At 38.9% G+C, this 17,603-nt stretch overlaps 1 protein-coding gene across 1 annotated transcript; it reads right to left on the bottom strand.

The window, feature by feature from the left end:
* Window positions 1-4,209: 4,209 nt before the first annotated feature.
* On the bottom strand, window positions 4,210-16,785 carry LOC149449935 (uncharacterized). The gene has a single exon (XM_089692550.1). It carries the CDS (start codon window positions 11,410-11,412, stop codon window positions 10,510-10,512), a length of 903 nt encoding a protein of 300 aa, XP_089548676.1. The 5' UTR covers window positions 11,413-16,785; the 3' UTR covers window positions 4,210-10,509.
* Window positions 16,786-17,603: the final 818 nt, after the last annotated feature.

Below are 17,603 nucleotides of genomic sequence, written 5' to 3'. Positions count from 1 at the left end.
ATCCTTCCAACCAGGTCAGATTTATAACTAAATTCGACAAAATGGAGTCCATCATCAACAGACATTGGCCGATACTTCTACAGGACCCTCATTTACTAGACATTTTAGACAAAAAACCCAAATACACTTACCGCAGAGCCACCAACCTTAAAAAGAGGATGCCCCTAGCAAATACAACCCACCAACCAACACATCCAACACACTTTGCCTCATACCCATTGTCGGCATGTACAGATGCAATAAAGCTCTATGTAAAACTTGTCAATTTGTTAAACATGGCCAAAAACCATCACCACAAAAGGAAAAACCTACACATTCAAAGAATTTTATAACTGCTCCACTGATCATGTTATCTATTGTTTATTCTGTCCCTGTGGCCTCCTATATGTGGGGTGCACCATCAGACCCCTCCGCGCCAGATTTGGCAAGCACAGACATCTCATTGAAGATGGTAAAGACAAACACAGCGTCCCCCCGCCACTTTCTGGATTATCACCATAAATCCACTGACGGCCTACAAGTCTGGATTTTAGAATCTATCCCCAAGAATATTTCAGAGTCTGAACGCTTCAATAAATTCTGTTCACAAGAAACCTATTGGATATTTATATTGGGCACATTGTCCCCAGGTGGACTCAACGAGGAATTAGACATTAACACTATAATATAAACACCACAATTTTCTAATCCATAGTCAATCACCATTTGATTCCTGGACCTGCACTGATTCATTTTTTTTTCTTCATTTTTTCATATGATTATTATATAATTTTTTTTCTCATAACTCAATATTTTTATTTTTTTATTATCTTTATTTTATTTTTTATTTTAATTTTATTTTTTATCAATTTGATATCATTTTTATTATTTTTTATTAATATTCTTCTTCTCTTATTTCTAATTAATTATTTATTTTTTTATGTATATGTATGTACATGTATATATATATACACATATATATTATTCATTTTTATATTTTTTTGTATTCATCATTTGCATATACCTAAATATCATTATTATTACCAATATGTTTGTCACCATCAATCTTCATACTACGATACTACTATTATGAAGCCACTCTAAGGCCAAACCACATCTCACCTGTTGCAACTACGCTGCCATACCACTGTATGTTTCATCTGTTCACCACTGTTACCTATTTGATGTGCTAATGTTGCAAGGTGATCCCCGTATCCCACACTACTCTCCTTTATTTTAAATTATTATATTTTATAATTTTTTTATACTTTTATTTACTTTTATTTTTATTTTTACATCCATCATCCAATTTTTAAAATCTTTTATAATTTCTAAAATTTTAATTTTTAAATTTTTTATTTTTCGATTTGCATCCTTATTTTATTTTTTATTTTTACATCCATCATCCAATTTTTATAATTTTTTTATCATTTTTAAAATTTAAATTTTTTAATTTTTTATTTTTCGATTTGCATCCTTATTTTATTTTTACCAACATATTTTTCCACATTTCTAATTTTCCATTTTTTTATTGTTATTTTTATTTACCTTTTTTCATTCTTACACATTTTTCGGTTACATTCTGTATTTTTTTTCCCTTTTGTATTCCCTTTTGTATTTTCTTTTTTTCTTGTATTTTCTTTTAAAATCCATTATAAATGCCACTTCCCCATTTGTACTAGAACCTCTGAACCTCTGTTTTTTTCCTTCAATAAAATATCTCTACTCATATTCTTAACCATCCTGGTAAGTTTATTCAAGTTTATTCAATTGTTCGCATTGTACCCTTTTTCTTTGTACCTCTCCACTAATACATTCGCTTGTTCTTCATAATCCTTGGACTGGCAATTCCTGCAGATCCTCATTAATTGTCCCTTTGGGATATTACCAGTCCATTTAGGATGGTGACAGCTGGAGGTGGATATGTACCCATTTCTGTCTGTCTGCTTCAAGAATGTTTCAGTGCATAACTTTCCATTTAATTTAAAAATGACCAAATCTAATTACTTGATTCTATCCACACTCCATTCTCCTGAGAAGGATACTGTATACTATACTTGTTATTGTTAATATCAGAGAAAAAAATCCCTAATGGCTGTTCTGTCCCATCCCATAAAATAATAATAGCATCAATAAACCTCTTATAAAATTTCATTTGGGGTCTATCTTTACCGTAAATCTCTTCCTCCTCCCATTTGCTCATACAAAGGTTAGAAACACTGGGAGCATACTTTGCCTCCATGGCTACTCCCTTTGGTTTTGAGGTAATATTCTTTGTGATACCAAAAATAATTGCTTTCCATTGCCATTTGTAATCCTTCCAAAATATATTCCATTTGTTCCTGTTTTAAATCAGATTGATTACATAGTGCCCATTTGACTGACTCCAAGCCATCCATCTGTACGATTTTCATGTACAAAGAGTTCACATCAATAGTAACTAATAGACAATTCTCTATGTCTTTTTGCTGTTGTAATTTTAATTACAATTTTATTTTAATTTTATTCATATACTGTCAGATTTATTAACATATAACAAGGTCTAAGGGTTTGATCCTCCACTATAAATAGTACTAATAATGCAGTGGATATTGCATAACGCGAATATGACCCACCTGTAAGAGGGGGTCCGGGGTCACGGTGAGTGCGGACCTAAAAGGGGGGAGCACGAGTGTCACATGGAAGAACACAGCACCATTTGTATTGGTTGAAGGGCACTCGATGTGGACTGCACTTTTTACGCACTTTCAGCAAGGACCTGCAGATTGGAATTGCACTTAGTTATATATTTTGTATATTTCCGTATTTGACACTATTTATGATATATGGTTTATTTAAAAGAGGGAAGGTGTATATTTGTTTGACAATTTTGGAATGTGTACCTTTCCAAAGGAGGGAGGTGTCTTATAGTACACAGATAACCCAGGTTTTTTCATATTTTTTTTTATATATTGTATACCAGAGTTATAACAGCACTAGTAGAGGTTTTGGGCTGCTACTTTTTAATTTTGGGTATTTGTCCATAAGCACGGACATTGCATTTGTAATATGTAAAAATTGACAATGCCAATAAAACCCTATCCATGCTGGAGCTTTGAAAAAGCCCCTCTGAACACTGACAACTTTTGGCAGGAAAATGCGGCTGAAAAAACCCCACAATTTTAGCCATGTTCAAACACTTTTAAGCATGTTGGCATTTACAAGCATTTTTTCCAGAATACAACCCTCTGCTCATTTTTCATTCCCAAATCTCCACAATACATTGTCAAATAATTATTACTTATGGGTGTCATTTTGTGAAAGCAGAGAGAGCACTGTGTTTAGCAGGGAGCCTTCTATCTTATCTGGCTTCTTTCATTATGGGTCCAGGCATCAACATACTCCTGCTTTCTCTGTTTCAGAGGGCGAGAAGACAGAGAGAACTGGATGAGAAGAACAGATGTGTTACTGAACTCATCCTTTAATGTCACAGCGTTTATCATGGGGATGTTTCGCTAACATGTACGTAGAGCTATGGAATATTCCCAACAAATTCTTCAATTTCACAAGAATGTCTGTTGGCACATCAGTGATCTTCTGGAGAGGCTTTGAACCCCTAATACGCATAGACACCCTGAGAAGAATGGGTGTCATCTGAGGAACATCTCAGGAATGTGATTATGCAAAAGTCCTAGTGTTTGTGTGAATATATTTGTTTCAATAATTTTTTATAATCTTTTTCTGCTATTCAATTGTTTATATTTTTTGTTTTTTTTTTTAATTTTTTTAGTAATATGTCTCCCTTTTTTCAAATGGTAATTTTTTTCTATTCTAGGTTTCTGGCAACAGGACAAACCTTTGCATCCCTACACCATTATTTCCTTATGGGTGTGAGAACGCTGGCAAAAGTGATGCAAGAAACCTGCTTGGCACTGTGTGAGGGGTTACATAATGTCAATGTGCCTCAACCAGTGACAAATATCAAATAATGTCCATATAATGTATAAATATCTTCTCAATCACCGTGCCTTTAACTGACAGTGGAAAGTTTATTCTTCTTTAATCCCAGCAAAGTAATCCACCACGAGTAGTAAAATATTCACTCACCAGGCATTTTTGGCCATAAAAAGCCTGCCAAGCTTTAGAAATAAAACCAAAGGTGGAGAGGAGATGGATCCAATATCACCATAAACTCCAATGCAAATTCTCTTTCATAAATGACAGAAGCCATAATCCCAATAAAATAACAGATTCATAGTGTAGTAGATTTATTGATTAAAACGAATTACATAAAAAAAGATGTATGCACTCACATGTAATGGTGCCTTAAAGGCACCAACATAAACATAAACACAGAGTCGGCCTGCACTCAACTGACCCAGATGTGACACCAAGGGTAACCCAGAAGTAATGGCAGTGGCTATAAATAAACTACAAATAAACAAAACTCATTGCATCACCAGCGTTTTTCAGCGACAGCTACGAAGCAAGAGCCAGCGTTGGGTGGACCTTTTTTTTTATGCGGGTCGGTGGAACGGCGTTCATCATGATTGAGGATGAATCTACAATTTTTTTTATAGGACTTGTCAAAAACTGGCTCTTTATTTGCACTACTCTTTTTTTGTGAATGAATAGGGGTGCTATGTACCCCATTGTTGGAATTTAAGAGTTGTGAAAAAACTCTATTAGTATTCCTGTACTTGTAGATGGTTGTGGGAAGAAATCCTCTTCAAAGCCAGTTAGGAAAAAGCAGTGTGACTTTATTTGATCACACACCAAAAGATACAATGTCAATATAAATGTAGCAAATTCAAAAAGATATGTAGCTTAAAATAAAATAAAAATAAAGAATATTAGTTGCTTGTTCCTTGGATATAAGAAGAAAGATGTAGTTCTTTTGTGTAGCTTAGAAAGGAGCTTGGCCTAGACATGTGCTCTTAAGAAATGGCCATGTGCTTTCCTTTGTTCAAGCATGCCATGTGCTCCTTCTTTATGTAAGAGTGTGTGAAAGAATGTGTCTGTGTGTGTGTGAGTGTCCTTTGTAAGAAGTGAGCAAGTGACTCTGTTCCTTGAATGGGCTTACATACTTAAAATGCACAAGGAACTAAGTCCTTCCATTATCCTTTGTTTCAAATTTGCGGGCTCCTTAACCACTCCCCTAGTCACCTCCCAGTGTAGCAACACATGTGTTTCTTGTTCAATCAACTAAGCCAATTAACATGACTGAAAGGAACACTCTAGAAGGGAACTCTGAAGTTCTTATGTTACATATAGCTGTCTGAATACATGATTTATGAATACAATTTAAACTCTCAGACTCATTATATGAAATCATAATAAGATATACATTATATAGCTATTCTTAAAGAACACATAGACTCGGCTTTTCCTAATTATGTAACCCAGACACAAATAATTCACATCTGTTACTACTCAATTTCAAAACCTCGCATTCACATCCAATTAAGAGGGTATATTCTCTGTCAGGCATATTTCAGAACTTACTAGAGACCAAATTAAAATTTAGATATTAAAAATTAATATTACATTCCCCTCTGAAATATGAAAATTCATATTTTAATTTATATCTCGCATACTCCATTTATATCTCATTCACACAGGTTTTGATTTAGTAATTTCAAATGTATCATTATTTGTAACTGAGTCAGCAAAACCAGAAAGTATTTTTCTCTTAAGTATATTTTGTAATAAATCATCTCCTTTCCTAATTTCGCTTCTAATTCGCTTATAGAAACTTCTCATTCTACACAAACATAATTGAAATATAATACATAATATTAAAAAAAATAATTATTACAGGATGTAATAAAATATTTCCTGCTGCAGATGCAACTGAAGTTTTTCCCCACATTGATACAGTACGTTTAAATTTTGACCACCAAGAGTGACCTGAAAATTCAGACCATTCATGTTCTATTTCTTGCAAATTCCCTTGTTCATGTTTATATAATATTTCTGCCTTTTGGAGTTCATCTGATAAAGCTATCAGTAAACCTTCATCTTTTTGAAAAACATTTGCCCAATCTCCCCAAGGGAATTCATCCACCTGAGATATATTGTACTGTATGGGAAGAGCACTTATATTTTTCATAAGCATGTTTGTCAAATTCATTCTCATCCCATTAACACTTATTGCTAAAATATCTCCTTCTATACAGAACAAACCTCGACTTAAGTTTTCTGTATGTGTACAAGAAGAGAAGAAAGATTTAACCCTTTCTAAATTAGACATAACTTGGAAACAAACTTTCTTTTTATCTACAATTGAAATGAACTCAGAAGTGGTTTTAACCTTTTCTATCCTTGCTGAACATAGAGTATGTTTATGGTAACAAGAATGAAATATACCTTTGTCTTGATTAGGTAGACAAATAACTTTAGACTGAAATTGTAAACATGAAGACAGCGCTAATTGTTCTAACTCGAAATTATCATTAAATGCAAAATCTGTGTATTGCAGTTGATAATATATAAATTACATTCAAAGTTACTAGTTTTGTTATTGATAATATAAGATCCTTGCATTTTAACAAATTCTGATTTAGACTCTATTTTAGCTCTTACTTCAATATCATTACTATGAACGAAATACAATTCCATACAACAAGTTCTTCCATAACCTATGCACACATATCCTAACAAGTCTTCAGCTGTATTAATGTCACTGTCCTTAGGAAAAAATCTTTTATTCCTGATAAGTGTAAAGTCTTTCTTATGTAGGGCTTCAGTCTTGTTAACTTCTGCATTGCTGGAAATGTTTATGATGTAGATTACCAATAATGTCATTGTCACTAGGGAAAAGATCAATCCTGTTATGATAAGTCTTTCCATTCTACTGCTTTGATTTTCCTTATGTTCTTTTGTTGTAATTTTTACTTATTTCTGGAATCTGCGATTCTTTGTGTTTTCCAGATTTTTTAAATCCATTTCTGCAAAAGAAATGCAGTATCATTATCTCGGTATAAACAATTTACATTGGTCAGTGTGCACCCACATTTTTTGTTGTCTACGAGCATTTTTCACTGAATTTAAAGGTCTTTGAACTTGTACCATTACTCCTTGAACATCCAAAATATCAAATGGACCTTCCCAATTGCTTTGCCATGGTCCAGTTTTCCTGAAAGTTTTTATCATTACTTGTCCTCCTTTTTCGAACTTAGAAGAATGTGGAGGAACCATTTTTTGCATGCGAGTAGCTGCATGTGGTACAATAGTGTTCAGATTGTCTTGCAACATCTGTAACCACTAGCGGCATTTTTCTTCCTGTCATTAACTCAAAAGGAGAATACTGTGTTGCAGAAGATGTTGTACTTCTGACACTCATCAGAACCAATGGTACAACATCAACCCAAGTATTTCCTCTGTCCAATAACATTTTTGCAATTCTTGATTTGACAGTCCTATTCATTCTTTCCACAATACCTGCAGATTGTGGATGATATGGCACATGAAATCTCTGTTGTATACCTAAGATTTTACACATTGCCTGCATGATTTTACCTGTGACATGGGTTTCTCTGTCACTGCTGAGGTTTGTTGGTATACCCCAGACTGGAAAAACATGATTAATTAGCATTTTAGCAGTTGTTAATGCATCATCTTTGCGAACAGGCAAAATTTCAATCCATTTTGAGAAAACATCAACTACAACTAAAGCATATCTGTACCCATTTTTACCTGTAGGCAACGGTCCTATATAATCTAGTTGTAATGTGGACCATGGTCTGCTGGAGGAGTTCTTTGTAATGGAGGTTTTTGACCCTTTGGTCAAGGATTCACTTGAGCACAGATTAGACAAGATTGAACTACACTGTCTACTGTTTCGTCCATTTTGTCCCAGTAAAATTTTTCCTTGAGAATTTCAAGCAATCTTTGTTTACCTATGTGACCTAGGCTTTCATGATTGTATTTTGTAAATTCTACCTGTAGATGCTGCGGTATAACAGGACGCAGAAACCCGTTTAAGTCATGACACAATATTCCGTATTCACATACAAAGGGAAATTTTGGGTCAACCTGAGAAGCAGAAAGAGATGGATCCCTTTTCTATTCTTCTGCAAAGGAGGGAATCTGTGTGTCTGTCTTCCTAACAACATTAACTGGGACTGGTTCAGACTGAATCACTAGTTCTCCGTGTAAAGCTGCTTCTTTTGCTAAGAGATCAGCTGTTCTATTGCCTACACTAATCTCATCATTGTCCTTCCTATGAGATGGAATTTTAACAATTGCATAGGCAAAAGGATTTTCCTCTGCTAGTTCAAAAATTGATTCAAGTGTCTCTTTGTGCACTAGGACTGTATTGGATGCATCTACAAAACCTCTACGTTTCCAAATTGGTAGATAATCTGTCAGGGAACGTACAACATATGAACTGTCACTGTAGATCACTAAGGGACTTCTGTCCTCTTCCTTGTCTAATGTCATCACAGTTTTTACTGCTTCAAGTTCTGCCCTTTGAGCTGAAAAATGTCCTGGCAATTTGTGCTGTATGGAATAATTACGCTCTGGATACCAAATTGAATATCCACTGTAATAATTACCAGACATACAGTATCTCGAACCATCAACAAATACAGGTTCATCAATTTTCTCTGCCTCTCTACGAAAAAGAGGAGAGGAAGTCTCTTGGACTTCACATAAACATTCATGTTCTAACCCGTTGTATTCCATCAACTGAGGTAGGACATACTTGGCATTATGTTCAACCTGTATTTGCTTAGGTGATAGAGCTAGCAACCATTGAGAAAATCTTTGGTTGGAAACTCCAGGAACATTTTTTTTAAAAAGGAACTTCAATGTGCTATGTGGAGTTTGTAGAATAATTTTGTTGAGTCCTACAATATGCTCTGTTGCTTTTACTGCATAATGTACTCCCACAAGTTGTCTGACACAATCCTCAAAACCTCTCTCTTCTGGGGAAAGAAGACGTGAGAAATATCCAAGACTTCTCCAGACTCCTCCCTGTTTCTGAATCAAGACAACTGAGATTGCAGTTTCTGAAGCATGCACCTGCAAAGCAATTGGTGCTTGCCTATCCACAGTAGCCAAAGCTGGAGCTGTTTGTAAATCATTTTTCAACATTTCAAAAGCCTTTTGCTGAATTTCTATCCAGGGACCAAATACATTTTCCTCATTGTACTTCAACAAATCATACAGTGGTTTGGCTTTTTCTGCAAATGATTCGATAAAATCTCTAGAAAAATTTACCAAACCCAGAAACTGTCTCAGTGCTTTGAATGTTGTTGGTACAGGAAGTGACGCAATAGACTCAATTTGTTCCTGTAAAGGCTGTCTCTTTCCTGGACCAATCAGAACTCCAAGAAATGTTACTTAATTTTTCATGAGCTGAACTTTGCGTGTATTCAGCTTGAGACCTTCATCTTGCAGAAGTGTAAACAATTCTGCCAAGAGGATCCTGTGTTCAATCTCTGAATCCGTCATAAGCCAGATATTATCTACATATTGTATTAAACAATCTGGTCTAGAGAATTTAGACAAAACTTTTGCTAATGTCTGATGAAATATATACTTAGAAGAATGATATCCTTTTGGAAGACGTTTGAGACAATATTGCACATTTCTGTGGACAAATGACAATTTGTATTGGCAGCTCTCAGCCAATTTAATACTAAAAAATCCATTTGCAATGTCAAGTACAGAGAACACTTTCGCATTGGCATTTATTTGTGACATGATGTCTGGAGTTTCTGCCACAATGGGTGTACAACTTGGAGTGTATTTGTTTATTCTTAGATCTATCAATAATCTGTATGCACTAGGGTCATCACGCTTTGCCACTACCCACAAGGGATTATTTGTAACTGAATTACCTTTCCTGATGATACCCTGTTCCAAAAGTTCTTTTATGATTCCTGATACAGGTTCATCAGATTCTGGCAGCAACTTGTATTGTTTTAATGGGGGATGGTCTTTGCCTTGTATATTCACGTCAACATCTTTAAACAGTCCTGCTTTATTTTTACCTTGACTCCAAAGTGTTTTGTGTAATTGTACTAACTGTTTCAATTCCAAATTATCTCCTGTATCTGGCCATTTATAGTCAGCATCAATTGCTTCTGTCAAACAGATGCTGCCGACTTCACAATAATCTGCTGGGTCAATTATCATAGGCTTACGATTAACAGGGCCTTGCCAAACAATGCCATTGGCTAAATCAAGTATCCACCCTCTCTGAGACAAAACATCAGCACCAATAATGTTCACTGATCCTTGACAAAACCAAAAGTCTATTTCCGTTTGCAAACATCCTGGAATTTCAAAAGACACATTTTTACATTTTTTAGCTTGAACATCACCTTTCCCATCGAACCCTACAACTGTACAAACTGCTGCATTTGATTGAATAGGTCATTTCAAACCTGTGACGCTAATCTGAGCTCCGGTATCTAAAAGACATTTTGATTTCTGGCCGTTAATTTTGGCTTTTACATAGGGACGCCCACCCTTGTCTAAGAAAATTGGAGCTACATAATCCAGACAATGAGGCTCAACCTCCCTTTCCTTCACCAGTCATGGTGAAGATAATAGTGGCTGTCTTGAAGTATTGGATGAATGTGAGTTGTTCACATTTCCTCCATTACCAACTGACATTTCACTGAGCTCTCTTATCAGAGGAGCATAGGGTGAAGATGACTTAACTTCCTGTAAACGAGGTGGAGCAGACGGTTCAGGAGAAATAAGTCCATTTTCTTTTCCCAAATTTCTCATCTGAATGTCTTTCAAAAATTTCCTACACTGCCACTTAAAATGCCCTGGTTTTGTACAATAGTAGCAATTGAGTGGTCTTTGAGTCCCTTGTCTTGCTCTGTCATTCCTGCGGGGGGCAGCATTTCCTGTCTTGAATTTATTCTGATTTTCATATTTAGGATAACTATTCTGAATTAAGGCAATCTTTGGTCTTACATTACTTTGCTTTAATTGCCTTCTTACTTTGTCTATAACATAAGCTGCATCATCCAAATTATCCTTCCCATTAGCAATCAACAAAGATGCTGGATCAAGATACTTAAATTTTTTTACAAAATCCTTGATCATAGCAGGGGTCTCTTCTTGTAAATTAAATATCATCCTGTATGCTTTAGAAAATCGAATTCTAAAATCAAAAGGATGATCATTAATAGTAGCTCTTAAGAAGTCTAAAATTTCCAAACTAGGTGTCTCCTCTCCAGTAGTGAATAACAGTAACTGCCGCAATTGGTCAGTTGCATTGCTATGAATTTCCATATCATCTTCATCAATATATGGAGTTTTGATTAACCTGCGAGCCATAAAACTTTGGATCCATAATCCAAAAATACGATTTCTTTGCTCATCAGTTAATTGGAACCTATCGCAAAAATTCTCAAAAACATCTGAATTATGGAAAGAAATTTCTTTCATATCATATGCTGGTATATCCTTCAATATTTTCATTAACTGATCCTGAATCTGTAATTTAAGCTTGGACGCCCTAGCAAATAATTTTTGTCTCTGTACATTTGCCTCACTGCTTTCCTCATGTGCACCTCTGGGTGAATCTGGAATATATATGGCTTGAGCATTATCTGATTGCTTTTTTATAGACACCACAGCTATTTGCGTATTTCTTAATATTGCAATATTTTGAGATTCAATTTCTTGCTCAAGATGTTCAATATAGTTACAAAAAGTTTCACAGTTTGTACAATTGGATGCAATAGTATCATGCACTTTTGTACTCTAAGACATTTTCACCCTCTGTCTTATTAACAACACAAACCACATTTTTCTCTGGCAATTCAAACACCATAGAATTGAAAACTCTAACTAGCTTCATAATATTACGCAATTTTCTTTTCATCTTATTAAACAAAAATCTAGATCTATCAATATCAACATTAGCCTGCATACATTGCTCATACATAGATTTCCACAAACCAGTATCAGAAGCATGGCTAGCTAAACCTTGAAATTCCAACTTACTTTCATTAGCTAATGAATCAATAAATTCCATTTTTGCTACTCACCGAATTTAGCAAGTTTTCTCTTTTGTCCTGGCTTAGGAACTCGTCTTACCTCCACTTGGATACTCAGATCTCCACAACCAACGTTTTTTCCGTTCTAGGTTCTGCAATCTTTCCGAAGCTTAATCAATCAATAAATAGTTCATCTCAATCCCACCTGAATAAGTGAGGATAAAGGCAAAAAACTTGGAAAAAATTGAAAATGGCTGGCACTCGCCAATAATATTGGAATTTAAGAGTTGTGAAAAAACTCTATTAGTATTCCTGTACTTGTAGATGGTTGTGGGAAGAAATCCTTTTCAAAGCCAGTTAGGAAAAAGTAGTGTGACTTTATTTGATCACACACCAAAAGATACAAAGTCAATATAAATGTAGCAAATTCAAATACAAAAAGATATGTAGCTTAAAATAAAATAAAAATAAAGAATATTCGTTGCTTGTTCCTTGGATATAAGAAGAAAGATGTAGTTCCTTTGTGTAGTTTAGAAAGGAGCTTGGCCTAGACATGTGCTCTTAAGAAAAGGCCATGTGCTTTCCTTTGTTCAAGCATGCCATGTGCTCCTTCTTTATATAAGAGTGTGTGAAAGAATGTGTCTGTGTGTGTGTGAGTGTCCTTTGTAAGAAGTGAGCAAGTGACCCTGTTCCTTGAATGGGCTTACATACTTAAAATGCACAAGGAACTAAGTCCTGCCATTATCCTTTGTTTCAAATTCGCGGGCTCCTTAACCACTCCCCTAGTCACCTCCCAGTGTAGCAACACGTGTTTCTTGTTCAATCAACTAAGCCAATTAACGACTGAAAGGAACACTCTAGAAGGGAACTCTGAAGTTCTTATGTTACATATAGCTGTCTGAATACATGATTTATGAATACAATTTAAACTCTCAGACTCATTATATGAAATCATAATAAGATATACATTACATAGCTATTCTTAAAGAAAACATAGACTCGGCTTTTCCTAATTATGTAACCTAGACACAAATAATTCACATCTGTTAATACTCAATTTCAAAACGTCGCATTCACATCCAATTAAGAGGCCATTTGAGAACTTACTAGAGACCAAATTAAAATTTAGATATTAAAAATTAATATTACACCCATACTCATTCACATAGGGGACCAGGATCTAGGGGTCTCCTTGTTAAAGGGGACTTTCAGATTCTAAAAACTCCCCACCCGCAGACCTCTACTCAGTGGTGGCCCAGGGAAAGAGGCCCTTGTCCCCATCAACATGGGAACAAAGTGCTTTTGGAGGGAGTCTCATGTTGAGGGTATATGCCTGGTATGGTGCAGGGGGGGGCACTCACTCATCCCCTCCTTTCCTGGCCTTCCAGGCTGTATACTCGGATAAGCATCTGGTATGGGGTTTTGGGGTTGGACACCATGCCATTTTTTTTTTAAATTTGGCTTGGGGTTTCCCTTAAAATATGTACCAGATTCAAAGTTAAAAAAAAAAGTTTAATGCCGGTATTCTTTTGTTTACATTCAGCTGTCAGCTGATGAGTCATCGATAGTTAAGGCCACAGTGGCTGCCAGCTCCTTAACTACTTGCCCTCCTGAGGATTTACCCCCCTTCCTGACTAGGCCTCTTTTTGCTACTCGGCGCTGCACTAATTCAACTGATAATTGCGCAGTCATGCAATGCTGCACCCAAACGAAATTTACATCCTTTTTTTCACACAAATAGAGCTTTCTTTCGGTGGTATTTGATCACCTGTGCGCTTTTTACTTGTCACTGATTGCTATGTGTGAAAGTTATAGCGTCTACAAACTATGGTATAGATACAGCAATTTACGCCATTTTTTGCTATACAGCTGTCAGGAAAGAACTCATGGCTGCTGGTGCTGATGGGCTGCAGTACCAGTTCTTGCCAGCGGATGCTTTTCAGCAGCCAGGATCTCACCTCCTGCAATCAAGCCATCACCTGAGGCTGATTGCAGGAGGTGTATTTAAGCAGCAATCATGCCTGTAACCAGTGCCTTGGTGTTTTGTTCCCATGTGCCTGTGATAACCTGGTTTCCTGAACCTGCTCTCTGCTCCTGTGATCTGCTCTGTGTCCTGTCTACCTCTCCCTACCCCATGCTTGATCAACTGTGTATGACCCTGGCTAGCCCTGACTACTCTTTTGTTCTGTATATATTGGGTGAAGGTTTCTGATTATTTGGTTTTTACTTGCACAGTGCGTTTGTATATTGGTGTGTCGCAGAAATAAACTATATTATTATTACATTACTCCTGAAGTCTGCTATTCCCTGTGTCAGTCCACACATTTCTGGTCACAGTCGGATCCTTGACATAACACCAAGGCCAGTCCTGACCAGAAGTGGCTGCACAGGGAAGCCATCTTGGCTTGTTGTTTGTGAAGGATGCATCCTGAGGAGGTTGTGTACTTGTCTCTGCTAGTAATAGAAGACAGAGAATACTGCTATAAGATTCTGAAGGAGTGGGCCAGGGATCAGCTGCTAGAGTGCATGCGGGTTGCTCATTCTCTTGTAGATCAGGGTAGGGTGTTTTCTAAGGTGCAGCCATTGATTCAGGCTTGTGCTGAATTGGCTCTGACCAGTACCCCTGAAAGCAGGGATGACTTTTCTCCGCCATTCAGTACAGAACAAGTAGAGTCATTGCTATGGTTGTTGGAGGATGATCTGGATTGTTTCTTTGAACATTATTCTGCATGTTCACAACATGTGCTTGTTGATTGTATAAACACAGTGCAGTCTTTGGTCAGACAGTGCTCCAGTATCCAAACCCAAAAAGAAGCAAAAATTCTTTCCAACCAGTACCATCCAACCAGTATCCAAATTGGCCAACCTGGTGTCTGAGAACCCACCTTCTGTTATCCCGCCTGATGACCCGATGCCCGCTGTCCAGCCTGATGACCCGATGCCTGTTATCCAGCCTGATGCCCTGCTGTCCATTATCCAGCCTGATGACCCAATGTCTGCTATCCAGCCTGATGACCCGATGCCCGTTATCCAGCCTGATAACCCAATGCCTGTTATCCAGCCTGACGACCCGGTGCCCGCTGCCCAGCCTGACGACCCGGTGCCCGCTGCTCAGCCTGACGACCCGGTGCGCTCTATCCAGCCTGACGACCCGGTGCCGGCTGCCCAGCCTGACGACCCGGTGCCCGCTGCCCAGCCTGATGACCCGGTGCCCTCTATCCAGCCGGACAACCCGGTGCACACTGCCCAGCCTGACGACCCGGTGCCCGCTGCCCAGTCTGACGACCCGGTGCCCAGCCTGATGGCCCGCTACCCAGCCTGACGACCCGGTGCCCGCTGCTCAGCCTGACGACCCGGTGCCCGCTGCTGAGCCTGATGACCCGGTGCCCCCTATCCAGCCTGACGACCCGGTGCCCGCTGCCCAGCCTGACGACCCGGTGCCCGCTGCCCAGCCTGACGACCCGGTGCCCGCTGCCCAGCCTGATGACCCGGTGCCCGCTATTCAGCCTGAGGAACCGATACCTGCCATCCGGCCTGATGACCCGGTGCTCGCTGCCCAGCCTGATGACCTGGTGCCCACTGCCCAGCCTGATGACCCGGTGCCCGCTGTCCAGGCTGATGACCTGGTGCCCACTATCCAGCCTGATGAAACAGTACTCTCTATCCAGCCTGATGACCCGATGCCCGATGTCCAGCCTGATGACCCGGTGCCCACTGTTCAGCCTGATGACCCGGTGCCCGCTGCTCAGCCTGATGACCTGGTGTCCGCTGCTCAGCCTGATGACCCGGTGCTCTCTATCCAGCCTGATGGCCCGCTGTCCAGCCTGATGACCCAGTGCCTTCTATCCAGCCTGATGACCCGGTGCCTGCTGCCCAGCCTTATGACCCGATGCCCGCTGCCCAGTCTGATGACCCAGTGCCTGCTGCCCAGCCTGATGTGCCACTGCTTGCTGCCCAGCCTGATGTGCCTCTGCTCGCTGCCCAGCCTGATGTGCCTCTGCTCGCTGCCCAGCCTGATGACCTGGTGCCTGCTGCCCAGCCTGATGACCCGGTGCCTGCTGCCCAGCCTGATGTGCCTCCGCTCGCTGCCCAGCCTGATGTGCCTCCGCTCGCTGCCAAGCCTGATGTGCCTCTGCTCGCTGCCCAGCCTGATGTACCTCCGCCCGCTGCCGTCCAGCTAAACTGCCCGATACCTGATTCCCAGCCTGCTTCTGGAGATCCTGTGTCCAGCAACCTGCCTTCCTGTGTTCAGTGGGATATCCAGCCAGTTACCTGACCCGGGCGGTGGAACATTTTGCCCACTAAGGACTGTTTGGAGCATCCTGAGGCCGCTCCTTAAAGGGGGGGTACTGTCAGGAAAGGACTCATCGCTGCTGGTGCTGATGGGCTGCAGTACCAGTTCTTGCCAGCCGGTGCTTTTCAGCAGCCAGGATCTCACCTCCTGCAATCAAGCCATCACCTGAGGCTGATTGCAGGAGGTGTATGTAAGCAGCAATCATGCCTGTAACCAGTGCCTTGGTGTTTTGTTCCCATGTGCCTGTGATAACCTGGTTTCCTGAACCTGCATCCTGCTCCTGTTCCTGTGATCTGCTCCGTGTCCTATCTGCCTCTCCCTACCCCATGCTTGATCAACTGTGTAGGACCCCGGCTAGCCCTGACTACTCTTTTGTTCTGTATATATTGGGTGAAGGTTTCTGATTATTTGGTTTTTACTTGCACGGTGCGTTTGTATATTGGTGTGTTGCACAAATAAACTATATTATTATTACATTACTCCTGAAGCCTGCTATTCCCTGTGTCAGTCCACACATCTCTGGTCACATCCGGATCCTTGACAACAGCGCTGCGCTAGTTTAACGGACAATTGCGTGGTCATGCAATAAGGTACATAAATGAAATTTATGTCCTTTTTTTCACACAAATAGAGCTTTCTTTTGGTGGTATTTGATCACCTGTGCATTTTTTATTTTTGGCGCTATAACCAGAAAAACTTTTGAAGGAAAAAACATTTTTCTTGAAAAAACAATATTTTCTCAATTTGGTCATAAAAAATATCACAAAAAAACTAAAATTTCATCATAAATTTAGGCCAAAATGTATTTAGCTACATGTTTTTGGTTAAAAAAAATCCCAGTAAGTGTATATTGATTGCTTTTTGTGAAAGTTATAGCGTCTACAAACTATAGTATAGATAATGGAATTTACACAGCTTTTACTTTCTGACTGCCCATCACATTTCTTGAGGTGCTAAAATACCAGGATAGTACAAACACCCTAAAATGACCCCTTTTCGGAAAGTAGACACTCTAAGATATCTGCTGAAAGGCATATTGAGTCCATGGAAGATTTATTTTTTTTCCACAAGTTTCTGGAAAATTATTATTTTTTTTTTTACACAAAGTTGTCATTTAAATTATTTATTTCTGGGTATATGTGGAATTACACCCCAAAATACATTCTGCTACTTCTACCGAGTATGGGGATACCATGTGTGTGAGACTTTTTGGGAGCCTAGCCACATACAGGAGCCTGAAATCCAAAGACCACTTTCAAAGCCTGAAGGTGCGTAACTTCCTCACTACCTATCACAGTTTTGAAGGACCTGACATGCCAGGATAGCACCAAGCCCCCCCAAATGACCCCTTTCTGGAAAGTAGACACCCCAAGGAA

This window comes from Staurois parvus, unplaced genomic scaffold (assembly GCF_062004578.1).
Source record: "Staurois parvus isolate SC_StPar_1 unplaced genomic scaffold, SC_StPar_1.0 ptg000594l, whole genome shotgun sequence".
Lineage (NCBI taxonomy): Eukaryota > Metazoa > Chordata > Amphibia > Anura > Ranidae > Staurois > Staurois parvus.
Note: the sequence above shows the minus strand (reverse complement) of the source record. Positions and strands in the feature narration are given on the sequence as shown.

Excerpts from the sequence above, each read along its gene's own strand:
- LOC149449935 (XM_089692550.1), bottom strand. The coding sequence starts at position 11,412 with ATGAAAATATTGAAGGATATACCAGCATATGATATGAAAGAAATTTCT.